General features: G+C 40.0%; 2 protein-coding genes across 3 annotated transcripts; both read right to left on the reverse strand.

Moving 5' to 3' along the window:
* Positions 1–488: 488 nt before the first annotated feature.
* Positions 489–13,874, reverse strand: pias1b (protein inhibitor of activated STAT, 1b). Its single transcript, XM_033635911.2, has 14 exons — positions 13,812–13,874; positions 11,391–11,823; positions 11,103–11,187; positions 10,841–10,888; positions 9,939–10,029; positions 9,701–9,835; positions 9,495–9,600; positions 8,933–9,006; positions 8,274–8,434; positions 7,734–7,867; positions 7,468–7,645; positions 6,174–6,313; positions 2,513–2,550; positions 489–2,415 (listed from the first exon to the last, which is right to left on the reverse strand). The coding sequence occupies exons 1-14, from the start codon at positions 13,833–13,835 to the stop codon at positions 2,077–2,079; spliced, it is 1,986 nt and encodes a 661-aa protein (XP_033491802.1). The 5' UTR covers positions 13,836–13,874; the 3' UTR covers positions 489–2,076.
* Positions 13,875–15,713: 1,839 nt separating this feature from the next.
* Positions 15,714–23,449, reverse strand: skor1b (SKI family transcriptional corepressor 1b). Of its 2 annotated transcripts, none has more exons than XM_033634475.2 (8): positions 23,157–23,449; positions 20,997–22,732; positions 20,539–20,632; positions 20,328–20,432; positions 20,134–20,193; positions 19,650–19,724; positions 17,215–17,289; positions 15,714–16,482 (listed from the first exon to the last, which is right to left on the reverse strand). In XM_033634475.2, exons 2-8 carry the CDS (start codon positions 22,713–22,715, stop codon positions 16,388–16,390), a joined length of 2,223 nt encoding a protein of 740 aa, XP_033490366.1. In that variant the 5' UTR covers positions 22,716–22,732; positions 23,157–23,449; the 3' UTR covers positions 15,714–16,387. The 2 variants fall into 2 exon arrangements, with proteins under 2 accessions (XP_033490366.1, XP_033490365.1); XM_033634474.2 differs by having other exon boundaries at positions 15,714–16,485.
* Positions 23,450–23,725: the final 276 nt, after the last annotated feature.

Raw genomic sequence — 23,725 nt, forward strand, 5'->3', positions numbered from 1 at the left:
ACCTGTCTGTATAGACCCTGATGGCTGCGTTCCATTTAGGTGTGCCAGTGTTTGGCTTACTGACACACTTAAATGAATCAGAGCCATCTATTTGTTATACCTGTGCTTTTCCTGCTGTGGAAACTCAAAATGTGCGCTGCAATTACGATTTAGGGCAATCTGTCATGGAGCTGATTAAATTTTTAAATTTTAATTTTTTTTTTTTTACAATTAATGACTACCGTATTTCCTTCTGTCTATAATAATACATAAATAATTCAGTTTTACAGTGAAACAGAGAAGCCTTTTAAAAATGTTCTTTTTGCTATTCCATGTCAGTCAGTGCTCTTTGGTGGACAAACTATGTATTAGTCTGGCATTAGCATTAGCATTAGCTTTTCCCTACAACAAAAGTCTTGTCTTTTGCTGAACAAACTGAATCAGAGTGCACACTGCGACACAAGAACACATGCAGCTGAATCAGGACTGTCCTTGGAACAACTCAAAAGTTAGACTTTCTTATATCTGTTTAATTCTTACAAATATCAAACAGCACAGTAGACCTTGTAGCGGTTCAAAATGATCAAAGCCTCTATTGAGTTATTGACATCATCTGATAGTAAAACAAACAGAAAATGTTACAATGCATGTCAAGCAACTATGACATCTTTAAATAGCATTAATTATATAATTACAAAAGAAATATCACATACAATGACAGCAATGCATATCCACGAATCAAACAAATGCTGAAAATATATATGATAATAAATAATCCTAATCGTAAGCACAAGTCAAGAAAAATAAAGGGTGGGGGATGAGTCCATAATAACTTCAATGATTTTAACTTCTGGGCCAAAATATATGTTGTGATACACTCAAAGACTAAGCTATCACAGTTGTCTCGTAGGCTGTTGCAAATACACTTAACGACAAAAAAAAAAAAGCATCCTGTGGCCTCACACAGGAACAGCACAGCACTCACACATGTGAGCTTTCAGGTAATTCGCAGAGACATGCAAAGCTGAAAACTACTCTCGAAGTGTTTGCTGCAACTGTGAACACTTCACTGCTCCACACAGCCTTTATGTAAAGAAGCAAGTGCTAAAATCAAACATAAAGACATCATGAAATGTCAAATTAAACAATTACCTCAAGTGGACGAGACACTAGCTCTGTCTTGAAACATGTTGACCGGCCACTTCCACTTAAGTGTAAAATGCAAAATAAAATTATAAGAAAATACACAACAAGAAGGCTGCTTGCTGGACTAGTGCCACTCATTCACACACCGAAAAAGCCTGGTCTTACAATACAGACTTACTCCCAATTCATATGTATTTTAGGTACAGTCTAAACTATACACTATTGTTCATAGTTGATTGACTGAAACAGGCGAAGAGAGTGCAGAGTAATGACAACAGAAGGATCTAGCGTTTGCTTCTGCAATTCTAGTGGCAACAGTTCTTAGAGGCATAAGGAATGCTTCTTTAAAAAAACAGCATACATCCAACATAACTTACATCATAAATAAATCCTTAAAAATATTATGACCACAGCATGAATGTCTTACAGAAAAATCTACAGTGATGGCAAAAATGGCCAGATCTTTCTGCTGTCAAAACGTGTTTGACAGAAATGATGCCATTTAGAAAATAAAGAAAGTGTTACACATTTTCCTGTTTTGCTGTGACTTGCCTTTTGTACATCTATAACAATGCCCATTTTCTTTATATTCTAAATATCATGTTACATAAGGTGTCACCTCATTGGGCTCTGTGCACATAACATTATACTGAAATAATGCCATTGACATGGAATATCGAAACAAAACTGTAAAAACCAGGTACAAAAGGTACAATATAATCAAAGGACCACATGAAGAGGTGTGAAAAAGTCTTCAGTATTCACAGAAAAATATCAACTGAAGTAACTCACCGGACAAGAAGCGTCCTAAGTTTATATACACATGATAAGTAAAATTGAAAATAGATTTTCCTCTCTGTACATAGCACTGTATTCTTTCATCTTCCTCTTCCTTATTTACAAAGAACTGTTCTCGAGGTCTCCCTTGTTTTTCAGTTCTGTGTGTGGATCTTAGTCAAGAGAGATAACGTCAGATATGGAGCCGTAAATGGCTGCCGCCGCCGCAGCTTCCACCGAGGACCTCGACAATCCTGAGATGGTGTGGCTGTCCCTGTCTCTGTCACGCTCTCTGTCTTTGTCGCGGTCCCGCAGACTGCTGGAAGACACCAAACTACTGGTGCTGCCACTGTTGCTGCCTCCATTGGTGGCTGCCAGTGTGCTGCTCCCTGGGGTGCCCGGCTGCTCCCGTAACATCTGAGGGGAGCCATAGGGCAGGAAACGGTTGAGGAGCAGGTCGTGGTCCTCTGAGACTGATGCTGACGCTGCAGCAGCCATCACCATGTTGTAGCGCTAATAGTACAGAAAAGAATGACCGTTAACACAACAACCAAACATAAACACACTGTGATATGATGTTGATTACGTTCAGCTGTTTGAACAAACATACCTGATTGTCGCCTTGGAGGAAGGAGAAGAAATTTAGATCTGTAAGAAAAGGAAGAAGACTCAATTTACTTCATTCTGGATATAAACTACCAATATTTACAGTTACATACCAATTTGATAAGAAACAAACATCCGTATTGAAAGATAGATTGACTTGTTAAAACTTGTATTGGCTTATGTATACATGTGAAGAGACAGACGGGTTGCTGTAATCATTCCTACTGCCCACATTGGCTATGAAGTGATCCCTTCCTTTGGAGTCTGGTCCTCTGACCAACACAGGCAGCAGTTTGAGCTGCAGCACTGATTACAGATGTATTCACATGGGACTAGTATTACCTAGGGACCTCTTGTGATTTAGAAATAAGCACCCATGTCTGTGTTTTATGTGTCTCATTTGCCTGGATGAGCAAAATCTGTATTTTACCTGAATTTACTGTCATTATCTCCATCTCTCATTGCTAACACTATACAACAGCACCACTGGTGGTTATCTACAGTGTTAACCTCATTTTTTTCTTTAAAATTTAGGTTAAACAAACAGAACATTGTCACATGTTGTTGATCTCATGAGCTTGCTTCTTTTACAAAAGGGTCTTCATGCCGAGTAGCGAGATGAGCCTCCTGCACCCAAAATGCTGTCAATACTGTCATTCATAATTGCCAAGGCAGCCTTTGTAATTCATGACCAAGAAAGAGGCAGAAATGAGGCACGAAGGAAACTAAAACTAAATACGACCCCAAATCACAGAGATGCTGATTCTCAGGGGACTAGAATCATAAAACAACCACTGTGTTTGGGGAAATATGTTAGGTTAAGTGCTGGACTGCCACAATTTGCGTCAAAACTCGCACTCCTTCATAACTCTGAACATACAGACATGATCTACATATTCTTTAATTTAGTGCAACTAACACTTTCACTCCAATGTCTGTAACTAATATACATTCATAAATCCGCTTGGAAATCACAGAGAAAAGAGATGCTCCTTATGACTCCAGTGCTCGCCTGAGAATACTTACATTTTTTTTCAACATCAAAGTAATAGCTGTCTGTACATCAATGGGGACAATACAAACAGGAACACCTAATACCTAATTCAGTATACTTTTAATGGTGCCAATTTGCCAAAATATTAGAAAATATAGACTTAAAAAGGAGCCTAATTATCCCAGAATTAAAGTAAGACAAATAATAACTAGAGAATACAATTTCTGAGGAGTTTGCAGGTGAGTGCTGCATGCTGAAAAGCTGATGCTTCACTGCAAAGCTGGCTTTAAACGTCTAATAATACCATTAATGTACTAATGATGCGGACGTTTTCTTGAAAAGCTAATGCTACACTGAATTGCTAGTTTTGATGTCTAATAGTAAGGTTTAGTGTTAGGAATAGTTGAAAAAGTAGAAGTAGGTCTAATTAGTATTAATGAAATAGAAAATTTGATGATGCCAATATGTGGAATATTTGAAGGTTCTTAAGAAGCTGACGCGAGTTGCTGGCTTAAATGTGTGAGAATGGGTGAATTGGTAAGAATGGGCTTAATTAGTATGAATATCAATGAAAAGCTGAATGATACTCATTATGTGGAATGTTTTAAGGGTTGCTGAAAAGCTGACGCTACACTGTAAGGCTGCCTTAAATGTGTAAAACTGTGAAGTAATTAGAGCAGTTGGAAGAGTGGTAAGGGGTTCAATTAGTATGAATGTCATCAAAAAGTTAAATAATAACCATTATACATGAAAAATGTGGAATATTTAATATTCTTTGAAAAGCTGATGGTAAACTGAAAGTCTTAAGCAGGTTAAAAAACTGGTACGATCTGCTGTCCTCCACAGATTTCTAGTCCTGCTTAACATTGAATTCAATGGAAACAGTAAGTGGAGTTGCTTTCACTTTCAGGTTGACTGTGCCAAATGTGTAAGTCTGAGTGCTTCCACATCAACGTTGTTTGAAAGAGCACAGGTTTTACTCCATTTTCACCAAAAATGATGTATGTAGAGTGAAAACTGTGGGTGTGACAGCAAGTTAAAGTGTTTTAGAAGCGCTTGACACTCTGACAGTTGAGTCCCACACTATATTGCCTCACAAAGGCTAACCGTAGTAACTACAATTTTGGTCGAAACCGGGTTTTGACTTTAATTAAACCTTTGGATGTCTGTTTTATGTTGTGACACAATTTCCTGGATCAATCTTGTTCTGTTCTTGAGAAAATAGGGGGTAAAAATTGCAGTCACTACAAAAATAAATGTAGCTACTGCACTCTGCTTTGGGTGGACCACGAAAAAACGTCACAGTTAAGTGTATTATGGTGAATCGTATTTGTGATGCCAATGACAAAATAATTGATTTTAATCTGTGATGAAGAGGATGTCAGGTAATCTTAATTTAAGTCAAACCTGATGAAGTGATTATTACAACATAATGATACTTGAGGGCTGCTAAATATTTTTACAACAGACATCTATAAATGAACAAACATAAATTGAATCTAGTAAGAGATTAAAACAGTTTTCCTCATACTGAAAAAGATAAGACACTAAAACTGTAGTTTCTGCACTTTGCCTTTGCATTACCTATACAGCTGTTGAGGGTAATACAAAGACAGAGTGCAGTTACTACAGCTACTTAATAAGTGTATTCCTATTTTTCTACCTACAACACATTTGGCTGAACAGTCAAAAAACATTGAAGCCATTTTTCTCAGTTCAGTGTTAGCGTACTTACTGCAGTTTGCCTTTGTAGGGCAGTATAGCTCTGAACATTACATCCAAAACAAACCAATGTAAAAACCTGAAAAGGGCATTTTTAAGTATGAATATTTCAAGACGTTTGAATGGGATTTGAAAGCTGAATACAAGCCAGAATGTACACCCCACATGGAACATTTTAAAGTCTGAATGGAGTTTCTACACGACTGTATGAACGAGGAGATAGGAGTTGAAAATGAATGGAAAAGCATAAATTTGTGTCAAGTTTGAACACACAGTCCATTTATTTGAATGGGGAAAATGAGCCTCATTAAGCTGAATATTTTGATGTTTGCATGAAGTTTCTATGTTGAAAAATGTGGAAGGAGTAGCATGCCAAAAAAGTGGGCGGAATAATAAGAATACAGAATTCTTTGCTGTAGAACAACATAGGTTGTGAATGCTTGCAGACTTCACGCAATACTAATAAGAGTCACAGGAAGTTAGTGGGATGCAAGTGTCTCACATTGACATTGAAAACTCGAGCTTAAAGAGATTGGGCACATTATCCGCAGTCGTGTTTCCATGCCAACACTCATCTTAAGCTAATATGAGGCTTCAGCGGACTGAGTTAATCGAATCAAGTGGGTGTCTTCCTCCTGACAGTCATGTGATCGGGTTTACTGCTGAGGTTTTGTCCCAGCAACAAGTCAGGGCATGTCCCTTCCCCACGTCTCAGGAAGTAAACACAAAGCCTGTAACTATGAAAGATCCCCAAATGATTCAGCAGACTCGGACTGCTGAGCCATCATGTCAGCTTTAGCCGAGGACAAACTTTAGAAGACATATTGCTCCACAGCCAGTATGAACAGAAGAAATGATAACTGTGGTCAATAACCTTTTCAACATAGATATAGGCGTGAGTATTGTATTAATCTCTGAATCTATCCTTTAAGACAAGTGACAGGTGTACCTGGCAGGTCGCTAGCTGTGTGATGATAGTAGCGATAGTCCTGGATAAGAGGAGGAGGCGGAGGAATGTAGCTGGTCTCCACGGGGGGCATGCTGGGAGCTCTGCTCACAGGTGAGGCCTGGCTGTGTAGGTTCAGTACTCTGAGGGGAAACAACACCACATCAGGTTAGGCAACATCCACACACAGACACCACAGTTTAAGCATAGTTTCAGAAATAATCTCCTTCAATACCAAAGGCTCAGACATACTTTCCACAGTGAATGTCCGCGGATAGCTGCAGTCACGCGGACACGCATGCTGTGATAGTCACAGTAAAACTGAAAGTCCATGTCAGTCCCCGGCAGTGAATGAGAAGGTCGGCAGGTGAGCTTATCTACTGCCAACGCTGGGTAAAAGTGAAACTAAGAAGCTGCTTTTGGGTCTGGAGTGAAATCTGTCAAATATCCAACTTAAAACTTCCCCATGGTACAGTGGCTGCACCTGGCTTGACTGCAGTGTTTTGGACTGGACCAGAGTGTGGAAAAAGAGATTGGAAGATGCACAGTTGCCGTGCTTGCTATCCTTAATAGGCAGTCACAAAAACTGGGCTGCATCCTGATGTCTGCATAAGGGTCTGTACGGGCCCTTGCAGACATGGGTGGATGACGACATTCCCGTCACACAGACCAAAGTGGGCTCTTGCTGAAACACAAGAAACCGTGAACTGGCCTTAACATGCCTGTGCATATCATGTGAGTATTCACTGGGCATGAGCGTGCTGGTGTAAACAGGAAGCAGGTTGTCTACTCTGTAGTTGGTTGCCTAGTTGCAGATGAATACTATGAAGGAAGAATGACAACAGTGAAATGTAGGGCCAGAGATTTATTTTCTTTGAACTGTTACTACAAGCCACATGAGTATAAAGCTGTCAAGGTGCTGGAAAACGAATTGGAAATCATTGCAAAGCAAATACGGTAGACTGACAAGACCCAATCAGAAGGCCAATATGGGTGTCTACCTTATTGTTTTCAAAAGTCTCTGTTTCTGTACATCCACTTGAAAACGCAACGCCAGAGTTTTTAAACTAAAATAGATTCAGCAGCATGTCAGGTCTCCGTTTCAAAGGCTACAATTTTTAAGTCTCTTACAAGTAGTGTAAATGCTAGGCGGAAACATAGCAATAGTGTTTTAAATGAAGTTAGTGTGGACACAGCCTTAGAGACAAAAGAAGTAACATGACAGAGCTGAGCAAAGACATCCTAAATACATCTGTTTATGATGCTCTCACTTCCTGTTTGTGGTTTAGAGACTCACCCCTTGTTTGGAGGTGGAGAGACAGGTGACAGCGAGGGACAGGGCCTTTTAGGAGGCGGCTCATCGTCTAGCTCGTCCTCTGAGGAGCTATCCAGTGTCAGGTCAATCACATCAACTTTCTTGTTGTTGTCGTTAGACGATCCCCGTTTCTGCTCGTGTGTGTCTGTCCGAGACGAATCTGCAGAACGAACAGTTAGCTCACACTTTGCTCACAAATCACAATGAATGAGTACACTCAAAGAATCTTAAGTGTGCCAGATACATACCGCTGTCTACGCCATTGTACGAAGCAGACACTTCCTGCACCTCTTTCTTCGACCTCATAGGGGCCCAGTTTCCATCTTCTTTGAACTGGATTTCATCACAGTCAGAACAGCTATTCAAGATTTCCATGAACAACCTGTGAAAGCATCATGACATTTCAATACAGGTTGGCAACTTTGCAACTAGAATTACATACACTTTAGTACTTGAGTGTATTTGCACTTTTTAAAGATGCAATTCCTATCTGGGCATTCAGACCAAACAGAACTTCCAAAAAATCAAGACGTGGGGCTGCTTTGGTGTCGTCTTCAGGTACAAATGAGACAATGAAATATGAAGCAGGAACTAAGGCAATAGGTTCATGAGTGTGAAGACTTATCAGACACCTCGGAGTGTTTTATAATGCCACGAAGACAGATATTTCTTGGAAGCTTGGACAGCAGCAATTATTCTATCCTTCATCTCAGCTACCACCAGGTAAATTACCTCATTATCCAGCGTGACAATAATGTGTGTAGGAATGTGTGACGTGTTGTGCTCACCCGTCTATAATGAGGTGCTCATACGGTGCCTTCTTGTCACAGACTGGACACACCCAGGTTGGCTTTTTTTCATTCATTTGGATGTAAAGTGTAGCATCGAAGCACTGGAGGTGAGAGCAGGTCATCGATCGACAAGGGATTGTCAGCCTCATCTTCCCCAGCTTTAAAAGAAAAACAGCAAAATAAATGTCACCTCAGAACTGCATCAAACACCAGTTTGTTTTATAACGACGGATTTGTTGCAAAGCAACTGTGCTCTAATGAAGTGTACGGTATATGGAGAAATACCTTTTGTCTGTCTGGTGATTTAAAAATTCACTGTGTAATTAGAATTGTGCATTACTTTATTGTTGACCCATTAATATGCTAATAAACTGGTTTAACTGGTTCTACAGGTATTCTCCAGGTTACTATGTATACTTCTCACAACTAGCTACTGTACAGTAACCAGTAGTGGAAGAGGTATTGAGATCCTTTATCTATGTAAAAGAAGAAAAACCTTTGTTTAAAAATGCTCTGTTTCAAGTGTAAGTCCTGAATTTAAAATAATACTTAGGTGAAAGTAGTATAATCAGAAAAACTGAGTTAATATACTACATCACCAACAATAACAATACACACACTACTTTTTAAAATGAGTATGATATTGGAGTATTTACAGGACACAGGAGAGAGACTCGTAGACTGGTGGTGGCGATCTCACTCTCTGGATCAGCTGTTAATTTCTCTTTGACTGCAAGAAAAAAAAAAAAAAAAAAACACAAAAATTAAATACAAGAATTATGACTGTTGAATCAAAGTGTGCAATATGTTCATTTGTTAAACAGGATCCCAAACTCCCCCAGAAATAATTCTTGGTCAGTACACACAGATACAACAGTGTAAAGAGAAACGTCAGACTTGTATAACTTGACATAATACGGTAAAACCAATATATAAATATACCATAGAGGAAAATGTTTTATGTGTATGCAAGAACTGTTGTGGAACAAGCAAACTAACTTTTCCAGGAAATCTTTTGGGAACTTTGCAGAACTTAGTTCCTTTTTTAGAGTCCTTAGTTTATTTCCCAGGACTTTCAATTTGTTGTGACTGTGGTCAAACAAGCCACAGAAAATGCACAGGAGTTACTATATGAAAGAAGTTATTTTTTGTTATTCCTACTCCCTAACAGATGTAGTATCTACACATGTTCTTACTAAAAATAAAGAGGCAACTTACTCAGAGCTCTCGAGTGGTCAGGGTTCCTAATTCCTTTGGCCCGTAGTCTTTGCAACAACACTGCAGACGACTGCTGTCTTACCAGATAAACAGCCATGGAGAAACTCTGACAAAGTGAGCAAAAACAAGTTACACTGAGATGATTTATATCCTCTTTAATGAGTAGTGAGAAATTGGTTCATCAAGCTTAGCCTGGATCTTCTTACCCTCCCAATTTCTGAAGTCCATGACACCACAATTGTGTTGGGGACTGTGGTGGACAGTCGGACGAGAGAGGTTATGTTGATGGGGCGACTGGGCCTTTTTGGTTCAACTCCATTTTTGGTTGGAGGAAGATATCCCTGCAGACAAAACATCAAACATCAGTGACCTCAATTCTCAGTAACTCGTGTTGTAATACACAGATATTGTGACGAGATAGACTGATAAACTGTCTGGACTCACCGGGAGATTACACGGTTTGCCGTTCACCTTCACACACAGATTAGGGGGGAAATGATCCTCCTGGGGACAGCTTGTCTCTGATAAACAAAATCTGAAAATAAAGAAGGCGCATTACGTAAGCGGTGAGACCTAATGTTGAGGGACAAATCTCAAAAAGCAATTTGTTTCTGTAAAGTTGCCACTTTCACAAAAAAGGTTGGCTTGCTTGCTTATTTTACCATTTCAGTTGTGTCAAGTACAGCCACCTCCATCTATGATATAGGAGAGCACCTCTTAAAGGATGGCATTCATCCATACAGTGAGTATTTAATTCTGCAACTAAGAAGAATGTCAGTTTTCTTTATGTCATTTGGTATTTCTTTGCAAGTAAAACAATGCCAACAAAGTGTCTGTTTAGTTTGATTATTTTATGTATGGTCTTAAAGCAAGTTAAGGGACACAGTTGCTTGCCTGTAAATTATCATAAAACTATACTCTTGGAGTTTAACTGCAAGCAAATTTTTAAGTGTGTGGGTGCAAATGACAGCAATGCTTTGAATCAAGTTTTTGCCAATACAGCACTTTGCCTGTATTGTTCAGTAAAATATGTCCCCATTTTTTTATTATTATTATAATAAAAATATTATTTCTCTGTTCTCATTGTAACTAATCTAGATTCCTGCCTTTGTCATAATCATCACTAATAACTCTACCTTAAGAAATAACTTAACTTAAAGTTTAATATTGGGTGAAGGTCTTATGTCTGAATCTGAAAGTCAGACTGAAACCTTAAGAAGAGAGACTGAAATTACAAGACGTACACAGGTGACATGGCTACTACTGGTCGAAACACAGACCCACTACTCACTATTTCTTGGTTAATAGAGAAAGTTATGTTCTTAAGAAAAGTATGTTTGACATACCTTAATTGGACTTGAACAGCAAAGTCACATTTGGTCCCAGATATGTCCCTAAAGAATAAAACAAGAAGTCATTTCAGGCTGGTCAACGCAATTTAATAACAACAACTTAATAACAAATTATTCGTACTGCCTGCTGTGTTAGGACAATACCTGCTTTCTGAATCATGTAAACAGTACAAAGAAAATGGTTTGGTAGTTACAATGCTCTCACAGTATTATTTCTTCTTCCCTCTCATCTCTTACCAGAGAGTTTCTCACTTACATGGAGCTGCTTATCTGTTGAACTTGCTGTGGTGTTAATGCAAAAGCATAACATGCTTCCTGGAACCGCTGACTGTTGTCTGAGGCTACAGAAAAAAAAAAGACACCAGGAACAGAACATGATAGTCAGAGAGGAAACCTATAGAAGTCACAAGGCACTAATCAACTCATACTGAACTTTAACTGAGTCATGGTTCAGGTATCTGTGGTCACAATACTTCATCAGTATGTAGAAGAGGAAGAGGTGTTATCACTTCACACAGAGCTGAGCAGGTAGCGATGAACTCACCCAGGCTGGTTGGCTTAATGAGCTCATCCAGAACGTCGTAGAATGGCAATCTCTGGAGCTTGACATCTGGGTGTACAGGGTGCAGGGCAGAGGGGAGGTGAGGCAGACTTAGCTCATGCTTAGGCCCAAGTAAAGAAACAGGCAGCAGAGGCGATGGGGAGCCGTGGCTGTCAAATCCCAGCTGGGCAAGGCTAGCAGGCAGGCTAGAGGCAGAATGAACACCGGGCAGAGCCAGGTCCACTGGCGAAACCATTTTGGTTGGGAAGCGCCGTCTGTAGAGCTCTTTGATCTTCATCTGCACTGCAGGACTGCAACCGGCCTTGAGTAGGTGGAGAGCTTTGGTCAAAAGTTCGTGTTTGCGCCCGTGCTTATTCCGTCCTGCATATCCCAACAACACTTGGAGCTCCGAAACTCGAAGGCTCATTACCATTTGCTGGTAGGAAATAAAGAGTGGGGAGAATGAGCTATTATTCTCTGAAAAACATAACTTCCTATTCTGATGTAAAGAAACAAGTTTCTTTTAATTTAAAACATTACAAAAGCGTGCCTGACTTTCTTCTGTATGTCATTAAAATCCTTTACTAGGTTGCAAGTCGCCCACACCCTTAATATTTAATTTTTGAGACATGCTTGGAGCAGAGCAGGAAGATTAATATAATTTCCTTGGCCTTCGTCCGGCTTGTATCTCAATGAAAGATTAACATCAAGAGCTTCATCATACAGTATATTCAACAAACACAGTCACTCTGAGATGACTTTGGCAGAGATGGCCTTTTGGCAAGAAGTAACAACAGCACATGTCTTATAATCAAACAGCTTTTCAAAGCTTTCATCCATAAAGCATTGCCACATGCTGCAAGTGATAATACAGGGTGTGGACTCAATAACATGAGTGTCTGTACTAAATAATGAAATTCAATATCTCAGAGAACTTTTCTTGAGACAGTGTCAGAGAGGTGTTAATTCAATTTCTGAGAAAGTGATTTGCGATGTTCTATTAGAGTACATTACACTGCGCAGTGATCCTGTTATTTTGTTGTTGGAGAATGTCAAAATAATAGAAGCATCTAATAACATAGTACAATCGAATGACACTGTTTTTTCATTCTCAGCAAAGTACAAAGTACAGTGTAATGCAGTCTCATAAAGCAACATCGCAAACCTTATAAATGAACAAAGCCTTGGATCAACATCTCTGTGACACAAAGGCAATAAAAACAACACATTTTAATCCCAACAAAAGCAGCGTTTCTGTTGCATTATGTTACATCATACTGCACATGTACTCATGTCCTTCTGTCCACCTAATGTATACTAATCTCTTATGAATAACTAATGAAACATTTAATGTTTGCAGTAAAAAGACAACCAGCAAATAGGAAGTGCAAATGTCACTGGCAATCCGCTTTATCAGTCAAGGTTATCTGTGTGTTAATTACCGAGCCCAATTAGCACTCAGTGTGAAACTGCCAAAGGGAAATTTTCAGTATCTATAAACATCCTGATGACACTTGATATCTGGCCTGTTATTAAAATGTAGTGTCACATACCAAGTGATACATTTAGATTTAGTCAATAAATGAGCTAAACTTTGATGAGCATATGTAAAGTGGCTTTTGCACTGTGTATAATACAGCTCATATGATGAGACAAAGTAGGAGTGTCAACAGTGCAGAGATTTGTTTAGGAAGTGAGCAGATCAATATAAAAGCGTTTCACGAAGAGTGTTTTCTGTCAATTAATAATTAATTACCAACATTAAGAGAGTAGAAGGTGGGGAGGAGACAGCGTAGAGTTAGCATAAACTAGCTAACAGTGCCTGTATGATGCCGGTATAATCTGCCTTCAAGAAAACCTAATGTTGCAATATTTACTTTATCTCGTGTGTTTGAACAACAATCGCCAACATGAGTTACATTACAATAAACCACACTGTGGATAGTGAGTATATTTCGTGGACAACCGCCACATCAAATAAGAAATAACGCTAATGGAAGCTAAACTGCGCTTGTCTTCCAGGGAATAGACAGAGCCCAATTTCAAACAGACATTGCGGTCCGCCCGGTGAACTACTGGTAATGTCAGGTGGCTAACACTACAGTGCCGTTAGGAATTGAACGTTGACATGAATATGGTTTTCATGTGTCACTAAAAGCGATATCTGGCCTTATCTGTAGGTGAGCCGCACAGCAGAGGCAGCCTAACGGAACGTCGGCAACAATAACAAAGCTAATGCTAGCGAGCTAGCCAGCCAGCTAACAGTTAGTCTGGCCTCCACTGCTCTGCTGTTTTGGTATTAAATGCTTTGATAACACATTCATCGGGTCACTACTGACAAGTAACAATGGTGCTAAGGTCTGAAATTCAAATCTCACTGTGTGAAACGTCTATTTGTCAAGCTAATGTAGGGACTCGCTTTACCTTCAGTTCCGCACTCTCCGCCATCTTGTTACATTAGGTGCGCATGCGCAACAGCCATCCTCAAGGGACAGCAGATTCAAAATTGTGTCGTCTCTTCGCTGGAGGCAGCAGGGGGCGCTGCAGCAACACAGAAAACTACACAATGGAAGTCAAGGGTGCTTTACTAGTACTACCTAGTGCCTACCACTGAAACCGCATTTAATTTATTTGAGGAATTTGTTCTGTTCATATAAAAATACACAAAAATAAAACTGAGTGGTTAAGTGGGCAGGTGTGACATAGTTGGGGGAAAGAGGGACTAATTATCCAGGGCCAGGAATGAGTCCTAAAACCTGGCAATGAGTTAGCATTTTGCCACACACATTTCCTTCGTGTCAAAGTCGATAGGTTTTTTGAATGGGTATTTGGTTAGATGCCTGAAATCAGGCCTGTAGTTAACACAAGCTTAAGAGACTTTCACATTTTGTCCTACGACATAAAATACGTCAGTAAATATTGGGCTCATGAACTTTGAAGCTTCTACTTGTCTTAAAAATGGCGGTTGCTAACAAGTCGCTAAGTTAGGCTAAAGAATGTCGTCATGCTGAGCCATGCAGAACATGGCTTTACATTCTTGTTATGGTGGTGGCGTTAGGTCATGCGACCTTAGTGTAGTTTAGCATTAACTTTTTACCAATGGCGATTGCATTTAGGCTTCAGTAATCATAAAATTGGTGTTCATTTTTAAAGAGATTATCTTGCTGAACAAAACGTGTAAATGTTTGTTTGTCACTGAGCTTATTTTTGGCAATAATCCAAAAATCCAAGGGAAAAATCCCATAGGCTGTTTGATGAGGGAACCAGTGCAATGCTAACTTCTGCATCGGCCTATAGTACGTAAACATAAATATTATCCCTGGAGGGGAGCCCTTGAGAAGTCTACAATGAAAAGTCTGGTTTTGTTTGCAATTCTTTATTTTGAGGTAGATAGCGCTCTAACTAAATTAAAATTAGGTGAATAAATCAGTTGAAAGATTGAACTTTGTGTAAAAAATTGTGCAAGTTGTCTGAGGCCCCTCTCACCCCTTTAGGGCACAAAATGTTGTAGTCCGCCCTGCACAAGGATTTGTGTCTAAATGCAGCAAATGAGTGACTGCTTCCCTGCTGAAGCACAAACATTTTAATCATGTCTTTCTCCAAGACAGGCAACTCAGGTACCAAAAAAGAAAAAGAAGAATTTGTGAATAAATAGATGAATAAATAAATGAAACAGAGGAGACTCCTTTCGCATAGGGCCCAGAATTTGCTACGCCCCTGTAGGTAGGCTCCAGATTAAAAAATTATGTCTGTTTTTAAATGTGGTTATATTCTATCTTATCTCTAGCTGTAATGATTAATCGGTAAGGCCTATTTGATGAGTTGATTGACAGAAAATGAATGGCCAAATATTTTAAGAACCAGTTAATCATTTACATAATTTACCAAGCACAAATTGCAAATATTTACTGGTTCACTAAAGTGAGTATTATACCTTTCTCTGTTTTATACAACTGAATATTAAATACAGGTTATTTGCGTTTTGGGGTTGTTGATGCGAAAAAAACTACAACTTATAGATGTCATCTCAGGATCTGGGAACGCTCTGACATTCTCTCGTCTAAACATTCTCTCAATTAATCAGATAAATATTAATCAATATAATCATTGGTTGTATTTTTTCGCTTGGTACTGCCTGATTTAAGGTCTTTTCTTGTGGATATTTTCTTTTTTTTTCTGCGCCAATCAAACGTCTATCATTTGCCTCAGTAATCACATGAAGGTGAAAGTTGCACATAAATTCAAAGACTGAAATTCACTGCTGAAGATAAATGTCTAAAACTAAAAGAGAACTATTTTTGACAACACTGAGAGCAAGAACATGCATTTCTTTTAATAAAATTGTTTATTCATTAGCGATGAAAACAAATATTACATGAACAAATAGGCTACTCTTAATAGAATATGTCGCTACCTACATGTTCGCGGGTGTGTACTAATGTAGCCTACTAACTTCTGTGTTTTGTAAGTCTTCAGAAACAAACAATAGGCATGGTTTGACCGCTACAAATCATTATATTGTAGGCCTATTTCAATGCACAAGCTTTTTTTTAATGGTAAGTCCCATCATCTGTTTAAAGTGCATAACACCCAAAGGAAGCTGTTGGCCTGCAAAGAAGAACACAGCAAAAGTAGTAGGCTAACTCACAATACTGAGAGGATAAGGAGCAATGAATTGGCTAGTCAAAGCTGCTATTATTGACAACGCAAAAATAAGGAAATAACAACCTATAACTATTACAAGATACATACATTGTCATTGCACTTTGCCACAAATAATAATAATAATATCAATGGTATCATTTCAGTAAAACAAATTACACTGTATGCCAGGTGGTTACATAAATGCTGAGGGTGGAGATACACATTTTAAAATATTACAAGTACAAGTTCATTCAACTTGATTCCTCGGAGATGTTTTTTAAATATAGTTTGACAGAAGCTGTAGATGTGTCCTTTAGTTTTTTTTTTTCTGTCATATAAATGTGTGGTGATGTGACTCAGGGTGGGAGCAGAGGAGATTTGAAGGTGCAGGATCCGCTGCAGTGGCGAGGAGTCAACATCTTACACGAGAAATGGTGTAAAGCGTCGTGAGCTTCTATGAAGAAGGAGATAAAACAATCAATAGTGTACGTGCACGTGAGGGTATATCGATCTTATTGAGCTTTATATCAAGGTGCAACACATAATATATGCATTTGCATCAAGCATGTTTGAGGTACACTCAATAATAGGATTAATTGAGTCGAGGCAATGCTGCAAAAAAAAGGTGTTGAATGTGTGGCAGTTAATTGTCTCTATGAGCCTATGGGTGCAGGAATATAATCTGCACATCATCCAGGCTGCTTTTACAACAATTACTTTTAATTTCTGCTAAACTGCATGACAAGTTTCTCTTTTTTTGGTGCAGCTCGTTGCATAAAGCTTCTAAAACCGGATGACATAAAGACGCAGATGCTCACTAACCCTAGGTATAAAATCTCAAAAACAAATGTCATGTTTTATTTGTCATTTCCACTCGGCCTGTATGTTATAGGTCCATGTCTTTATTTAATTAACATGTGGAAATTAACAGTTTGATCACAATTTAAGTGTGAGAAAATCCAGCAAGTGTTAAGTGCAAGTGATTCACGTGAATATAACAGGGCACTTTGCGTATCAAAACAGTAACTGAGAGCCCACAGACAGCCCACGCAGATCCCTGGTATCCTGTATACACAGAGCATTTTGAGCATATAGGCTGTCATCAATCACGTCGGCAAACACGCCACAGTAAATCTGTAAATCCCCGCTGCTGTATCCGCTGCCTCTGCTTTATTTCTCTCACCTCTGACGATGTGGAGCTGCTGAACCATCTCCTCCCTATAGGAAAGCTCCCTCTTCATCTGATCCTGAAAATTATCTGAGGAACAAATGGCAGGCACAGATTCGAGTCAGTGATGTGGTGGGTGAGCCCCCATTTAAACCAAAAAAACAAACAAACATACAAATAAAGCAAACAAACACCACGACAATCAATAAAAACCTAATTTTACGCACACAAAAAGCTTTAATTTAGCCAGTTGGACCCCGAAAATACTGCAAATTATACACGTTTGTTGCCCTGATATTTGTTTTAAATATTCACATTAACATATAAAAAATATGAGCTTAGTTGGATGAAATCCTCCCTATAAATTCTTAATTTTAGTAGATTGATAACACTGATAACATTAAACAGGTCCGGTCCGACGGTTAACCAGCCTCTAGAGGGCGCTGTTCTCAAGATAAAGCGACAATCAAGGGACAAACTCCAAGGCTCATAATTGCAGCAAACACTGGTGTGAAAATACTTACATTTATGTTTTATAGTGAAGATTAGAGCTTAGCATGGTTAAAATAATTCCTTGTAAATAATTAATACTTTGTATAAATTACAGTCTCATCACTGGGTTTCAGAAAATTTGGATGAACGCAGCTCCAAGAGTTTAAATTATGAAGTGTAAATGGAAAAGCAGTTTGCAAAAGTACTCTGATCCTCTTTTATTTAAGCTAAACTTCCTAATAAAAGTCTAAATATGTTTTTTGTCAGGACCTTTTTGAGACATATTTGTTGATGTTGTAATCAACATGCTTTCGCCAGTATTATAATTGTGTCTTGTTTGCACACTAAGATTAGACTTTATCATTTAACACACCTCAGTCTCTTCAGAGTGAATCAAGTGGAATAAAAATGTGGAATTAATGTAGAATAAAGGCATTTTCACCAAGTGTCCAATGCTGTCTTGCACCTGATTATGCTCTGTGTAAATCAAATTCCCAATAGCTGGATCCAAATATGCATGTATAAAGAAAAATGTACTTGTGTATTCAACTTAAATCCACCACACAGGTTTTCGTAATCACCGGGAACTGATATCACACTGTTAGAAAGTGAGGGAACAATAATATCCAAGACCCCCAAATACGTATGAAGTGAATTTATGGAGAATTTTTTAATTTCTAAGACATCCCTCTTTCTTTGACATATGTGAAGTTGCACAAAGGTGACGCAAATCCTTTCAAACAAGTCATATTTGAGGTATTTTTGCTGGTAAAATTATCCCATAAACTGTAAGCGTATGATGTTTATTTACACCCCAAACTGATGAATCTGGATTACATGCACTGGCCTAGAAATGTCACCTATTTTATTTAGATTTAGACTTTCTATACCTCTGTACAACATGACAGGGTCCTTTGTTTTTTTCCTGTCTGTACATCTGAGATTTTAGTTCAGTTAAATGTTACACTAGACTTCTGTTGATTTCTTTTTTTCCACTGCTCTGGTGCAGCAGTTCTGTGCAGTGCATCCAGTCTCCATTTTAATGAGATTCTCAAATGGCTTTTTTTTAGCAAAACAGAGTGTGAAAGGAGTTGTTTTCAAGCATTTTGGGGAGAAGGTGTTACAGAGTTATTGTCAGGTAAAAATGCTGCAGTGGTCAGAGTGTGAGTGGTGTTTTTGTCCTGCAATTCACCTGAGTTCACCTGCTTCTCCTGGACTCAGATGCATTTTCACATTAAGAATTAAGATCTTTACAGCCCCAGTGAGGAGGTTTTTTTTTAAGTAAAGTCATATAAGCTGTGCATATGTGATGTACTGAATGTATGCATGCAGAAGGAAATTTTTGTCACATACTTAACTGCATTGCCATTCAGAGAAGCTTAACACCAATTCTGATATTTAGTTAAACTGACATTCTCTTCAGCTATGGCATGAACCCCCCCCCCCCCTTTTTTTTTTACGTTAACCTTTTTTACATTTCTGTGTGTCCATATTTACTTCAAACATGTATGTGTCCTCACTGAATCAGATCAGGGTTTCTGTAAATTAAACTGAGCCCCAAAATATCTGCACTTCGTTTCCTATTTTCCAAAGATGCATGAATGTTTTTGGACAGAAGGTTAAAATCACATCATTGTTAAAAGGGGTTCTGAAAGCATCTCCTCCCAGGGGGAGTGTGCCCCTGAACCACTTAGTATTTCTGGAAGAATGATGCCCTGTAAAAGAATTTTGCTCCGCAGAGAAGAGCACATGCATGCCACAGCTGAGGTGGGTTTTGGTCATGGCATGCCAAGGGTTCATGTTTTGGCCTGAATCACAAAAGTGACAGAAGAGCTACACTTAACATGCACCAGAAAGCCTTCAGAGTCTCTCTCTCTCGCCAATCAACTGATGTGGTGATAAAAGCCAAATGAAATAGTGGGTGGGGGGAAAAAGCACTGTGGCAGAATTTAGCTTACCTTTCAAGTTTTGAAATTCACGTTCCAGCTTTTTCCTCAGCTCAACTTGCTCTAAGAGCTGCTTCTGTAGTTCCTCTAAAAAAAAGCAGACAAAAATAGAGGACGTTGGAGGAGGACAGGTACAGCAGGCTTTTGCATCATCTTCCTTCTAGGACAGTTTTCTATTTTTAATGACAGTGATGAGGACACCATCATCATTTACAGTCACTATTCAGAGCAGGTCTTCCTGGGCCTGCAGTCAAAAAAAAAAGTTGTCTTTATATATATATATATTTTTTTTTTTTGGGACACATGCTAAAGAATTTCCCTTAAGGCAAAACATAGAAATAAAAATAACTGGAGGAATTGTCCAACTTTCTTTAAATTCAGTAAAAAATGTCTTAATTATTATAAAGTCTAAATTTATAATAATAATGATAATAATGTTTTTTAAGAGGCTTATTATCTGCCAATTATTTTATCTAACAGTAAGACATGGTCTTACCTTTTGCCAGACTTTCTATGGCTCTTTGTGTTGGCAGAGCTCTGGCTGGCGCGTCCTCGCCTGAATGCACAGAAAATAAATTATATTTTCCTATCTGCAATAAAGTAGACCCATTTTTCTGTACTTTTTTTAAAAAAAAAAAGTTTTTTAACAGAGGAAAATAAATCCTAATCGCTGACCTCGGTGTAACTTACCCTCATCCGGCTCTCGCTGGGTTTCCTCGCTGCTTTGTTCATTAAAAGATTTCGTTTCGATCTCCTCCACTGTAGAAGACGGCTCCTCTTTACTTGCACTCTCATCTTAAGAGAAAATAAATCGATGTAACGTTTACCCCCTTTTCTTTTTTCTTTTCTTTTTTTCCTTAAAGCGAAATGCTTTTACAAAAGCATAAAAAAAATGTCTAACCATTTGTTGTAAGTACTCCAGTCTGGTAATTCGCAGGTCTGAACTGATACGGACTGCTCCTTTGTTGCAGCTCACCCCTCTCCGGTGTGTACACCTAAAGAAAACACAATCACCACTTCTTTGAGCTCTTAAAAATTACAAGAGGCTTTGTAGAATAATTATAAACAATTAAAATAAATTCTAAAAATAATAATTAAAAATATACTTAATGCTGAAGTGTATATATTTTTATTTAAAGGGTTGATTTATATTTTTTCCTAAATGTTGTGAACATGCTGTTTGTTGCTACTGTTACACTGTTTAAACATAAAAGACACATTTCCCCACAATAACACACAGATTTATCTGTTTTAAAAAATACACACAAGTCAAGGAAAGAAACCCACTTGCAGGAAACTTTTAGAGAAATATTACAGCTTGTATTTATCGCCAGTGTTTCTCACTTATAAGTCACTCACTTCAGTGAAAGACGCAGCTATGAGGGTTTCTGATAAGTGCTTGTTCTGCAGTTCTCTGTCAGAGGACTGGGCCACGTGCACGCTCATTTTCTGGGAATCAACCACACTGCTCTCCTGCAGGCTCTTGGAGTCTGAGTCGTTTGGGGAAACACTGTGAGCCAAGCCGGGAGGAGTCCGGGGACACACCGAGGACAGAGGCCGGCAGCCCTCCTCCTCCTCTGGTGTTTTATTTGTCTCCACATCCACGTCCGGGTCACCGTCGCTGTCCACGCAGGGGGACATGGAGCGATAACTTGAGCTCTCACTTAAAAAATCGGGCGATAAATAGCCGGTGCGACACCCGTTGTACGCGCCTCTGTTGCCGTACAGCTTGGCGATGCAGTCGGCGTCTTTAATGACGGGTCTGAACGCGGAGACGTAGCTGATTTTCCGGGGCGCGAGGGTCATCCCCTCCAGCGGCCTCGCCTCGTCTCCTGACTTGTCGTCTTCGTTACGCGTGGACTGAGTGCTGGAGCACCGGTCGTTTTCAACCATGCTGTCTTTGGATGTGTTGGTGCTGCGGTCGCTGTGCTCAGATATGTCCATGTCAGTCTGTCTGGGGGGACACAGCAGCTCTGGTGGGGGTTTGTGCTGAGTCTGGGGGTACGGAGGCATGGGCAGCGCGCCCGCCGCGGGCCAGAACATGGGGAAGGAGTGGTAGGCGCTGTCCTTGGTACCAGGCCACAGGACACCTGGGAGGCCCGCTTTGCTCTGCTCTCCCATCATACTGTCGTCTTTCTTCTGGCACAGGCCGAAAGCTGGGAAGCCGTACGGATGAGGGAAGAGCGGTGGTGGGATCTTCTGCAGCATCCCAAAACCTTTACTGGGCACCGGGATGACCGGGTAGCTGCGTGTGCTCGTCATACCGCCCCGGTTGTCCTCGCAGCTGAGGATTTTTGCAGGGATCTCGGGTGAGTCTCGGGGACGGTTGTGTGATTTTAAGGAAGAGCCATGATCTGACCCGCTGCCTGGCAGCGTCCTCTTGCGACTGCCCCCATTGAACATGGCCTTCACATCTTCCCATGCGTGTTGAATATCTACCGCAGTGCCTTTATCTGATAATTTCAGATGCCGCCTCCAAGAATTAAAATTAGCTGCATCTGGTTGCGTGTACTTGGACTCTGGCGTGCGATGTGAATGAAATATGAATTTATTTGGAGAAAAATACATGTTGCAATAGGAGCACTTGATGCACTTGGCCCTGGAGCTGTTGTATCTGGCCGGGATGAAGTTGCCTCGACTCCCCCACGCGCATTCGTGGGAAACATCAAAAGCAAAATTTTCTGGAAGTTTAGGCGGCGCATGAGCTCCCAGGAACGACTTACAAAGTCTCTCGGCCTCCCGTTTAGTGATCATCCCGCAGCGCCTGGAGGAGATTGGCATCGCACCGGCCCTCCGCAGGATCTCCAGCTGGACAGGGGTGCACTGGACGCAGGTGATCCCCAGCGCCACGCGTCGATTGTGTATCTCGTTATAGCTGTAAGTCTTCAGCAGCGTGTTAGATATCTGTGCAAGGCAAAGTCTCTCCTGGCCATCTATCACCAAAGACACGATCGGTATTCCGTACAGCACCGTCTCCCCGACCTGGTTGGGCTTCAGGTTCTTGGTGCTTGGGTAGGAAAGTTCTTGTTTGGAGCTTGGCGAGGAGCTGGAGTCTCGTCCCGCAGGTATGGAGTCCATCCTTGTAGGCCTGGAGGCTGCGGGGGCGACGTTTGACATTAAAATGTGAGATGTGGTCAAAGTAAAAACAGCTTCAAATAGAGCTTTGTAATAATCATTTAATGGAGGCTGATAGCAGATAGTTCAATCTGATAAAAAGAAAAAGGGTGGGCATGCATTTACAGGCCTTTATCTTTTTTTTTTAAATAAAGTTGCATGGAGGTTTTTATTTTTAGACTAATCGCTAAGAATAAAAACAGACCCTGAATAAGAAATATGACTGTAATATGTCGACTGGCGATTGATATAGTACTTAAAACTCTGTTAACATCACGCCTAAATTCTAAATAAGTCCACCTTATAATTCCAACAAACTGTGCGTAAAAACGTTTTAATAGAAGGACGGAAGTCATGACACAAACACAGACTGCACTACTGTCGAAATCAGTTTCCCAAACTCACCTTCAATGTCCGCGCAGCTCCCCTCCGTCGTGAATGAGAAAGCTGTGATCAAGTGAAAGTCGGAGCGATCACAAGTCTATAGTCTGAGTTGGAGGATGTAAAGGTGTTTGCTTTAGGAGTGGGACGCAGTTGTCCGTGCAGCACCGCCTCCCTCCTGCTCACTGTGCCTCCTATCTCTCTCTGCTCCGCTGTCGGTGTGTGCGGATGGTTTGTGTTGCGCCACAAGCAGCAGCAGCAGCAGCAGCAGCGTCCACATGGCAGGCAAACTGTAGTAGGTACAGCCCCCTCTACGACACACACAGCAATCAAGTGACGGCAAAACTTATGGCGAGGCACTCCCACTCTCTCTCTCTCTCTCTCTCTCTCTCTCTCACACACACACACACACACACACACACACACACACACACACACACACACACACACAGTCTGCATTAACTATGGATTCATGACCAATGAAGATGGTTTGGAGTGTTTAGTCTTATAGCAGCCTGCAGGTCTGCACATACGGACACAATGTTGTCTATCATCAAATAATAAAACTAACTAAAGACGTTGTTAAATGCAGC

The sequence above is a fragment of the Epinephelus lanceolatus genome, chromosome 5 (genome assembly GCF_041903045.1).
Source record: "Epinephelus lanceolatus isolate andai-2023 chromosome 5, ASM4190304v1, whole genome shotgun sequence".
In the NCBI taxonomy this organism is placed as follows: Eukaryota; Metazoa; Chordata; class Actinopteri; order Perciformes; family Serranidae; genus Epinephelus; species Epinephelus lanceolatus.

Bases quoted from the DNA above. Each gene is read 5' to 3' on its own strand.
- skor1b (XM_033634474.2), bottom strand. From the start codon at position 22,715: ATGGACTCCATACCTGCGGGACGAGACTCCAGCTCCTCGCCAAGCTCC. The intron at 20,194-20,327 runs GTAAGTTACACC...CTGTGCATTCAG, and splicing joins CCAGCGAGAGCCGGATGAGG to GCGAGGACGCGCCAGCCAGA. The intron at 17,290-19,649 runs GTAAGCTAAATT...TTTGTTCCTCAG, and splicing joins TGAATTTCAAAACTTGAAAG to ATAATTTTCAGGATCAGATG.
- pias1b (XM_033635911.2), bottom strand. From the start codon at position 13,835: ATGGCGGAGAGTGCGGAACTGAAG. The intron at 6,314-7,467 runs GTGAGTCTCTAA...GTTTCCCCTCAG, and splicing joins TCTCCACCTCCAAACAAGGG to AGTACTGAACCTACACAGCC. The intron at 2,416-2,512 runs GTATGTTTGTTC...CTGTACTATTAG, and splicing joins TCCTCCAAGGCGACAATCAG to CGCTACAACATGGTGATGGC.